This window comes from Zonotrichia leucophrys, chromosome 15, assembly GCF_028769735.1.
Source record: "Zonotrichia leucophrys gambelii isolate GWCS_2022_RI chromosome 15, RI_Zleu_2.0, whole genome shotgun sequence".
NCBI lineage: Eukaryota > Metazoa > Chordata > Aves > Passeriformes > Passerellidae > Zonotrichia > Zonotrichia leucophrys.
The window spans coordinates 10,806,050-10,816,336 of NC_088185.1; the positions used below are offsets into that span (position 1 = coordinate 10,806,050).

At 45.5% G+C, this 10,287-nt stretch overlaps 1 protein-coding gene across 5 annotated transcripts in view; it reads left to right on the forward strand.

Moving 5' to 3' along the window:
* The window catches only part of SFI1 (SFI1 centrin binding protein), a 29,705-nt gene that overhangs the window by 15,748 nt on the left and 3,670 nt on the right, over positions 1-10,287 (forward strand). For 2 of the 5 annotated variants that reach the window (XM_064727246.1, XM_064727247.1), the window contains exons 17-31: positions 634-729; positions 1,152-1,228; positions 1,862-1,964; positions 2,447-2,543; positions 3,173-3,333; positions 3,728-3,802; positions 4,085-4,159; positions 4,521-4,694; positions 5,475-5,608; positions 6,533-6,628; positions 6,770-7,022; positions 7,670-7,817; positions 8,524-8,647; positions 9,346-9,448; positions 9,948-10,234. In XM_064727246.1, the coding sequence (XP_064583316.1) occupies positions 634-729; positions 1,152-1,228; positions 1,862-1,964; positions 2,447-2,543; positions 3,173-3,333; positions 3,728-3,802; positions 4,085-4,159; positions 4,521-4,694; positions 5,475-5,608; positions 6,533-6,628; positions 6,770-7,022; positions 7,670-7,817; positions 8,524-8,647; positions 9,346-9,448; positions 9,948-10,055 (1,824 nt within the window). In that variant the 3' untranslated portion in view covers positions 10,056-10,234. Of the gene's footprint in view, positions 1-633; positions 730-1,151; positions 1,229-1,861; positions 1,965-2,446; positions 2,544-3,172; positions 3,334-3,727; positions 3,803-4,084; positions 4,160-4,520; positions 4,695-5,474; positions 5,609-6,532; positions 6,629-6,769; positions 7,023-7,669; positions 7,818-8,523; positions 8,648-9,345; positions 9,449-9,947; positions 10,235-10,287 lie in introns of those variants that run through there. The other 3 variants (XM_064727244.1, XM_064727243.1, XM_064727245.1) reach the window with 2 other exon arrangements.

Genomic DNA, 10,287 nt, shown 5'->3' on the forward strand with positions numbered 1-10,287 from the left:
AAGCTCTCCTCCCTTTTCATGTGGATAAAACCAGTTTGGTGTGGGTGGAACAGGAACTGTGTAGGGAGAAGAGAGAATTCTTTTTGTTCATGTATGTAGATATGGTGAGAATAGGAATATAATTTAGATGTACCTGGGAATGTAATCAGAGTTAGTGTGATGAAACTGTCCCTGGCCAGTACTGAGTGTGTCCTTCTCAAAAGTTAGAAGTTTGCAGCCAGGCCTTTGTGTATGGATGTGTATTTGTGTTACAGGATGTCACAAACACAGAATGCTTTCATGTGGGCCCCTTTTCCTTACCATGATATGAGGTACCAGATGTGCCTTGCAGCATGTCTTGAAAATCTATGAGAAATTTTATAGTTGGAGCAGTGCAGACCTGTTAATTTGAGTGGTTTACATCAGTCTTCAAGAGGATTCCTACAAAGGGCAGGATAAAAAAGCACCTCAGCTAGGCCTTTTGGGGACATAGCAGAGTGCAGCACCAGTTTGAGTGAAAAGCTGTTACAGCAAAGTGAAGGATTGATTCTCCAGAGAATGGGAGGGGTCCTTTTCCCTCCTCTCTCTGCCATTACTTGTTTTCCCTCCTTCATGTTTATGTATTTTTGGTTTTTTTCCATTTCCTCCTCCTAGTATGTGGAACATCAGCGTGAGAAATGGAGGAAGCTGGTGCAAGCAGACCTGCATTATCAACATGTATTGCTGGGCAAGACCTTGGCAGCTTGGAAGGTAGGATGGAGCCTTTTTGAGGCACTTGTCTGTGTGTGCTGTAGTGTTTCAGTGAGAGCTGAAGAGCTCCCACACTGCTTCACTGGAGGCACATACACACCAATGTGCAAGGTAGAATGGAGGCTCTTGTATGTAGGGCTGTGTGAGCTCTGGCATTGCTTTTTACACAGAAGAACCAAGGTAATCTTGTAGCTCTGGTCATTGGTACATCACAGCTAGCATTCACTATTGTGAAGTGACTGCTTGCTACAGCAAAGCAGCATTTGATTTCAGTGGTTTGTGTTTTTTCCCCCTGTACTTTACTGCCAGTGCTACATATGAGTTACTTAGTTAGATGCTAGTAAGAGTTTCTAGATGTTTCCTCTCCTCACAGGTGCTAACACTTGAGGTAGATTTACCTCTCAATACTATTTTTTTTCCAGATTTACCAAGAAAACATGAAGTGCATTCTGTACCAAGTAGCTGAGAAGGAGGAGCAGCACACTCGGCTGCTGCTGCGGTGAGCCTCTTCCTAGGCAGCATGAGAGAGTGACTGCACTGCAGTCAAATTCATTTCTTCCTTTCACTGCCCCCTCTGTAACTTTCTCAGTGTTTGGTGCTGGGAGTGGACTCTGCCATGCGTTGCTGTTTCTTTGCATGAAGATCATCTAGCTAAAAGAAATCAACCTCTTCCTGTTTGCTATCTGTTTTCTTGAATATTTTTTAAATCTCTGTTTTGTCCTGCAAGAGTCATCAGACAGCAAACTGCATCATTTATGGTGTTAACTACATCTGTTATGGTATTAAAGGAGCCTGGAAGATGCAGAGCCTCTCTTTCATTACAGTGAGGAGAGTGATTAAAGATACTATCACATTGCATTAGTTGCAGTTATTTAGTTACCTTATTTTAATGCTATAAAGTCACTTGCAGAGCCTGATTGGCTCAGCTGAAGCTGCTGATTTCAGACTGTGTTGTGTTTTGCACTGCCTTCTCTTCAGCAGAGACCTGAAGGGGCAGATGTTGATTTGCATGACTGAGTTTATAGATACAGCTGTTTTAGTTCCCTTGTGAGTACGAAAAGTGACAAGTGAACAAGTGAGAATCTTTCTTAATGGGTTTGTTTTTAACTTTTGTGTGTGTTTTTGCCTTCAGAGAGGTGCTGTGTACATGGAGAGAGAATGCTCTTGCTCTTATACATGAATCTGAGGCAACTGCTCGGGCAGATGAGCACCACAGGAGAGCAGTGCTGTCAAAGGTAGGATCTGTACAGCAGGTGCCAAGGTCTCAGTACAGCTGCTGGTTCAGGCAGAGGTCAGATGATACAATTAGAAGGACCAAAAACTTAAATCTAAGAGCCACTACTAAGAGAGAGCTGCAAAGTGGGAGTCTCATCTTGTTTTTACAGGTGTCTCTGAAAAAACTTGTCTCTGTGAGCTCATGGCTTTTTCTCTTCCTTCCTCTCATTCCTTAGAAGGAAGGAAAAACCAGTAGCATGATACAGCACAGTAGTATCAGGGAGTGGGGCAGGGACAGGATGGATGAAAGAACACCTTGGAAATTGCCAAAAGGACCCTCTGAAACACTTCTGCATTTAATTTGTAGGAAATTCTGTCTGCTGAGCCTTATGTGAAGAATGAGGTGGACATGGTTATGTTACAATGATGGGGGAGTGCGTTGTGTCCCCTGCCATTGCAGTGCCAGTCTGTGTCCCAGCTCCTGTTTGCATTGTGTCCTTAGGTGCTGCTGCAGTGGAGAGACACTGCCTGGCTTCGAGCCTGTCACCGTCACCTGAAGGTGACAGCTGTGCTGGAGGCCAGAAAACAGTTGGATTTAGGTGAGCTGATGGAGATGCTGAGCTCTCAAAAGTCCTCACTGTCTGTGAATGAGCCATGGGCAGTGTTGTGTCATCTGTACAGATGAAGTGACTGGATGGTCTGTTGTTATAAAGGATGTCCCCACAGACTGGAGAGTGAATCTGCTGAATGCTGCTTGTGTTACTTTTGTTTCTGTTTGTTCTTTGTACTATATAATGGATGGTAGCACTTCCTCCCTCAAAGGAATTTTCCATTACTAATTTTGAGAACTTCAGACATCTGTTTTGAGGGCAATACAAGTAGTCTTACCAATTACTACTTCAGTCTTTCTCTGGTAATTCTTACTGAAAGACCCTCAAACTCTGCTAGCATTTTCGTGGTACCATGGTACATTGTTGACACGAGGACTCTGAAGCACAGAGGGCTTTCCTAACGATTGTAAAGAATTGGCAGCAGGGAAGACTTGCAAGTCACAGCTCCCTGTGTGTTACATGAAATATTTCACAGTTCTTCCTATACTGAAAACTGTCAGTGTTGAGTGTTGTCCAAGTTGAGTATTGAAACAGTTGGGAAGAGTGATTGATCACTTGATACTCTGAGATTAATAATCTCCGTTTGGTAAATGAACTAATTTATCTTCCCCTAACAGTGCGTTTACAGAGCCTGTTCCTGCACTGGAAGGAGTCAATGAGGGAGTCTCTGATGCTGAGGGCTCAGCACCACAGGGCAGCCCAGCACCACCAGCAGCACCTGCTCCAGAAGTACCTGGTGAAATGGAAACATTATCATCAGCAGTGCCTTGGAAAAAAGGTGAGAAGGATCAGCAAGCTTCCCAGCCTGTGGGGAGTTATGGGTATAGAGGAACACCCTGTGCTCCCTGCTGAAGGGAATGGCAGTCTGGGCTGAGAAGGAGCATGACAGATTTGTGTTCTGAGGAGGAAGGAGCATGGCTGTGTCTTGCCTGAAGAAACTGATGGAAGTAACAGACTTAACAAGACAACCTGAGCTTACTGTAAATGAAATCCCTGCTGGGCTTGTAGCTGTCTACATATGGGGTTACACTGTAGGGCCCTTGGATATTGAGGGTGGCCTTAACAAAGCAAAGGGAGGATGATAAAGGCTGTTTGCTAGCTGTTCTAATAGCATTTGGCTCAGATAAATGGGGTTTGTCTGCAAGTGACTCACTGTTTTGGTTGTCTTGCAGCTGCTGCAGAGAAGGGGAGATGAACTAATGACTCACAGACTCTGCTCTGCTTCCTTCTCTCGCTGGAAAACTCAGGTAAGGAATTTTGCCCTGGGTGGACACCTAGCTCCTTGCTAGTCTTTCTGCCTTCTCCTTCATGTTCTGTTTACACAAGGACCAAGAAAATTTATTTAAACATTTTCAGGATTTTTTGGTTCATCTAGCACAAGAGACACCTTGCCATAGTCTGGGTGAGCTGAGGGTTTTCTGCTCTGGCTCTGCCATCACTTCCTCCTTGCTTGGTGCTTTGCCTGGTGTTCCTGATGTTGAGTGTGTAAACTCCTAACCTGGTTGCTGTGCATTTTTTCCCCCTAATAGCTGTTGCAGCAGCAATGGGAAAGGCAGAAGACAGTGCAAGCATTGTGGCACTGGTCCCTTTCAGTGCAGAGAAAGGTAAGGGGCTGTGCAGGGCTGGGGCAGGCAAGTGAATTTGGTAATGTGCAGATTTGACTGCAGTCAGTAGAATGCACACTAAATGTCTGTTTCCTTTCCTCTTTGGGTTGCTGCATGTTATATTGGGATGCTTGAAAACTCCGTAAAATTTCTTAGCTGATTAAAAAACATGCACATTTTTCCCCATCTGGCCTCAGCCGACTTAAATCCCTGTCCCTTTGTCATTGTGGCAGTGTCCTGCTGTTGCTGCAGCTTTGCTTATTCCTATCCAGGGGAAGGGAGGGTGTTGCTGTCTGCAGGGGGAGTCCCTGGCCTGGAACTGGGTGTGTAATACCCACAGCTGTCATTGTTCCTGTTGTAGGTGTTTGATGCTTGGCTCAGGTTTGCCAAGGAGCAGCAGGAGAAGAAAGATGGCACTGAAAAAGTCACAGTTCACCACCCAGCTCCTTTGAGAGAAGGTGTAACCTGTGCCTTGAGAAACACTGCTGGCATCAAACAGCTGCAGGGACAGCTCCATACCCAGCCCCAGCTGGAGGTGAGAGAGATTGCTCAGATATCCAGAACTGGGCTGCTCTGCTCTGTGTCTGTGCATGTATGGATCTTGGAGCTCCACATCCCAGCTATTGTTTAGATCCTACATATGCTTCTATCTCTGGTTCAAAGTATTTCATTCAGCTGAGACTAGAGGACTTCAGACTCACTAGGAACCTTTCCTAATGAAACTATTTTAAAACTGGCCATTTCTGCCACAGACAATAGTCCTGACTGAAACCTTTGCATGTGGGTCAGGTCTCTAAATTCGGTGCTAGAATGAAGCATTAGAGACTTAGACTACATCTGATCTTGTTTTAGCTTCAGCATTGCTTATACCTTCATATGTGGGCTTGTGTCACTTCTGCCTTTGAGTATCAACCCAACCCTGTGTGTGAAAAGGATGCCTGTATTGACTGCTCTCTTCCTGCTTCTGGGCAGCATTCCCAGCTCTTTTCCAGGTTTTCAGGATACCAGTTGTTCCATTTGCTAATGTGCAGCTTGCCTTGGTGCAGAAGTACTCAGTTAATTCTGCTCACCCAAATGTTACCACAGTGGAGCTCTTGATTTAGTGTAGAGAGCTGGTATGGCTTGGAGGGCATCAGAAATCTTGGTTCCTTCTCCGTGGTGCTTCCTGCTCTCAGCCATCAGATGCTCTGCTATTCTTTGTGTTGGCAGGCAGCCTGCAGTCTTCACCAGTAGTGTATTGTTGTGCCATGCTGTGGAAACAGAGGCTCTCTCCCAGAAATTAAATAAGCCTTTTTCTTTTTTGCCACCTCTGGAGAAGCAAGTGCCATTTAAAAGGCCTGATGTTAGTCCAGAGACAAGAGGACATTCATCAGAGGAAGAGCCGTGGCCTTCAAAATGCAGACATCTACCACTTCTCCCTGCTGAGGGGGGCTCAGTGCTCCGTGGCCTGTGAGTGTAAATTTCCAGTCCCTCCCCTGTTTCTCTGGCATACAAATAACTTTGCACATATATAATCTATCTGCATCATTTTTGTGTTTCCAAGTTTTCTCATTGATAACTTAGTTCCATGCATTCTCCTTAGCTCTGACTGCATCCTGTGGCTGGTGGTACAGAGTTATACAAGAGCTGCTGTGTAATGCAAACATCAGCCCACACCACAGGGAGGTGTTTGTGTCTGTACTTGCCAGTGACAGGTAGAACCAGCTCAGCTATAGACCCTCCACCTTGTGTTTCTCAAGGCAGAACTGAATTTGTGGAGCATTGGCCATTTGTCATAGGAACAGTTATACAGAGAAACACTGAAAGATACCTTTGATGGGACTTCAGCCATCAGGAGAGCTTATCTTGCCCAACTGGCCCAGTGCCACTGGAGCTCTTGTTTTTTGCACTGAAGTCACCTGATGAAATGATAAATATCAAGATCCTGGTGTACAGAAGCTGAAGTTCCTTCTTACCCCTTTCTTTCCCCTGGGGAAGCTATTCCTTAAAAAATTCCTGTTGATTATGGGGCAGTTGCAAGGAAGAATTGTCTGTGAATCTTCTCAGTGCAGGACAGGAATCTTAAAGGGAAATGAGATTGTAACTTCACATTGCTGTAAGCAAGTATATCTGCCAAAAGAAGAGCTTCTGCCCTCTTCAGTTGTGTCATTTCCACCATTCTTGGTGTTGGCCCCACCACTCACATGGTGAACTAGATTCTCACATTAGCACAGGTTGACATTTAATCTTTAAGAATCAGGATTGCATGCAAGGAGAATGTTTCAGAGCAGGGATGAATGATGAAACAGGACTGTTTCTTTAGCTGCATCCAGCTGATGCCAGTTTACAATAATCATAAGTCTGGGGCATTCTTTGTTCTGGTTTTCTTTTCAGAAATGCCATTCAACGAGCCAGGTTGCCACCACGGAAGCCTGACTTCCCTCTGGAATCTCTAGAAAGCAAGGAACTGCTGGGACCTCCTTTTACTAGGTAGAAAATCTAATTTTAGAAGTAAAGAAAAGAGGGTGACTTACAGGGGGATCACAGGAGTCTCCCCTTTTTTGCACTGACCCCAAAGGACAAGACCAACAGGTTGCAGTGTACAGTGACCTTATCCTTCTTCCTGTACAGGTCAGAGGTGCCCTTTCAGCAAACATCTGTGAATAAATGTCCTGCACAGACTGGGAACTTAATGCTGATACCTCACTTGGAAGAAAGTACCTGTAAATGTCTGTCTCAGATGGACAGTGCTGCTCATCCCCATCCCTCTCTCACTGGAGCTTCTCTCCCCACATGGACACAGGACATGCACAGAGCTGGGCAGGGGCCAGAGCTGTGCTCTCCTGCATCTTTCAGGTCCCACATGAGAGCTGGCTCAGAAGAGGTGAGTGAACTGCTGAAGGAACAGTTAGTGTGTGTACTGGGCTGCTGCCTGCAGGCCCATTGCTCACTGCTGTGTTTTCTTGTGGTTCTTCTGAGCTGCCCTGGTTGAGCTGGTTTGCACTTGTTCTAGCTGTGATCCTTAAAGCTGACCAAGTGAACTGCCTCTGAATGCCCAAGAACTGCTTACCCCTAGTCTGCAGTAATCCACATGTGGGGTTCTGTATTTCCTGCCTTTTCCTGGCCAGATCTTTTCCTAGCAAGTGATGTGAGGGTGCTTCTGCCTCTTTGGAGTTCAGAGCAGTTACAGTTTGCTGTCCAGATTGCAGGGATTTAAGAGAAACTCAGTTTAGGAGCAGTAGGTGTGTCTGAGAGCTTAAAAAAATTGAAATTCACTTAACCTGCAAATAGGTGCTGCTTTTTGTTTCACACAAAATGGGAAGTTTTAATTTTGGTGAAGTATCTCCATGCTAGAAATCAGAGTCCATCTTTTAAGCTCTGCTTCTTCTGTGGGATTTGATGAGAGGGGCTCAGCACCTACAGGAGTTGTCTGAGTGGGAGTAGGACTGAGTAGGTCAGGCACATCCTACTTGTAGGGTTTACTTAAGAAACCCCTTTGAGGAAAACCCCAATATCATTCTGATCTTCCAGAGAGGAGGGCAGCCTGCCAATGGTCACAAAGGAGCCCATTCCCAAGACTCTCAACAGAATTCTGTGGAGAAGAAGTTGCCACCAAATTTGCAGCCACATTTGCTGTCATCTGAAGGCTTGGTGGGAAAGGGGAGTCACCAGACTGCAGGTACATCCTCAGATCCAAACAGGAGCAGTTGCTCATCCTTCTGTCTAATCTATGTGAGACTGCAAGTCACTGCCACAGAATGTGTGGGAGAGAGGGCAACCTTGTGTGCCAGCATCAGGAGGTAAAGGGTACCAGAACTCCTTTCTGGGAAGGGAACTGCAGTTGTGTGGATTCTGCTAAAGCCCTGCCCTGGGCATTGAAGGATGGGAGCTGCTTGAACATTCTTTTAGCAGCTCAGGTGCTGGGGTGTTCACCTGTACAGCAGAACTTGTTCAGGAGGGAAGTTCATCCTGTAGAGCTCTCTGAGGTTTCCCTGTACTTGCAGCATGGCTGTAAAGGGGACAGATGGTGCTGAGCACCTCCCCTTGTGGTGTTTAAATGACATCAGAGCATGACATTTGTTCTGCAGGACTACTGCACTTAACAGGCCAAAACAGTATCTGTAGTACTGAGCCATCCACCAGAGCAGTTTGTACCTTTTATGTGTTCAGACTGAGTCTTCAAGAGGTTGTTCTGTTGTCAGAACTCCTGCCCTCTCACTGTACCTGATCCTTTGGGGTGAACAGGTACATGTCACAGGGTAACCAAACACAGTTGGGAGGGTTCCTTTTTCCTGTCATTAAAAATATTTTCTGTTTTTTTAATATGAAGAAAGAGTGGATGTCTGTTCTACCTCCATTGATTGTGCCTTATATCTTCCATTCAGCTGAAGGGGAGAAGAGGGAGCACAGTTCCAGAGGAGAAATGATGTTGGAGAGAAAGGTGGAAGTTGAACTCTGGCATATCCAGCAGCAGATGCAGTACTACTACAGCAGGAAGCAGGAACTCAAGTAATGCCCCTTTAGCCAGCCTCTCTTCATCCTGTCCACTCTGTTGCATTTTTTCTCTGTATCTACCCTAGAAATAATCAGTCTGTTCACAGCAGAGCTATGAATGAAACAGAGAAAAGTTCCAGATTTTTATTTTCTCCTTTGGAGTTCACTCCAGGTGAAGGAGAGTTTGTGCATAACTCCTGTAGTCAGCCAAGAGGTTTAATTACACCTTTGGCAGCTCTTGCAGAAGCATGTCAGAGGTATCACTGGGTGTAATCAGGAGATAGTACAAATGAATAGGGCAGGGCAGTTGAAATTTAGCTTTTAGTTATTTTATCAAGAGAAGTGAGGAGTGAGCTTTTGCAGCTTTCAATTAAAAAAATTAAATATGGCTGGTATTTGCTAACTGCTCTACTAGAACAAGCAAACAGAAATGCTCAAAAGAAATGGGGCCTGGGGGGGGATTTAACTGCCAGGAAAAGAAGAAGTCAGGGGCTAGAAGCAGGAGGTGGAGATGACAGTTTTCAGATTCCTCTGCTTTCCAGCATCTTTTGGTGGTTTTTTGGGGGTTTTTTACCTTTTAAAAAAGATTTTAACCATTGACTGGTTTGAGACAAAAATATGGGTCTCATTGCAAGTATCAATTGCAAGTCTAAGTTGGCTTAGACTGTTGAGCTCTTAATTTGGATAAGAATCCTTCTAATCCATTTTATCAGGTGCTGTCAGCAGCAGGCACAGATTCTGCAGCAGTGGCTGGAAATGAGCACGCAAGCAGGAGCCCAAGATGGTGTGCAAGGAGTTCAGGAAGAACTGGGTCAGGTGTGTACACAGCATTTAAACTGAAGCTACTGAAGTGATTAGCACTGTGCCTAAAGGCTGATGGTAGCTGTGAGGAATTGTGTAGTAAGCCATTAGTAAAATGCCAAGGGAAATTTGTAGTCAGAAGTAGGCTGAGGAGCAGAAGAGGCTGTGTGGATGCCTCTTCCTGTTGTTCAGAAATGTAACTCCTGCTCCAGTAGACCTTTCTGAGGCTATTTCCAAGCTTTCATAGACTCAATCTCAAAATTTTTTCTGCAATTTCTCGAGACAATTCCCTGTGTGCAGACTGGCCCTGCCCTGCCTTCAGGCCCCAGGTTCACAGAGCCAGGGGTGGGTACTGGTACCTCTGAGCTGTTCCTCAGTGACACAGTCTGCCACGTACTGGCCCTCAAGTGAGACAACACAAAAGCTGCTGGGGCATCTCTTGCTGTCCAAAAGACTACATATTGTCTGACTGTACAAACTTATGTTGATGCTGATGCACTGGTGTTCCTTGCAGTTGCAGGTGAGGATCAGCACTCTCACCAAAGCACAGCTGGCCGAGAGACAGCACGTGCAGGCCCTGCTTGCCCGCCTGCGAGACATCCAGCTGGCCCTGGGCCTGTAGGATCCACCAGCTGCCCAGCTCAGGGGTAGGACTTTTTGTCCCTTTCATAGCAGGGGACAATGGCAGAGATGTATCCATTCACTTGGTTCTATGGATGGAATTTATATTTGATAAATTAAGTGAAAATAATTTGGCTTTTTTTGTTACTGTAGCTGGAGCTGTTGTTACAAACTGGAGCTACACCTACCTCATGCTGCACTTGCAATACCTAGTTTAGGTTACCTGTCATGCC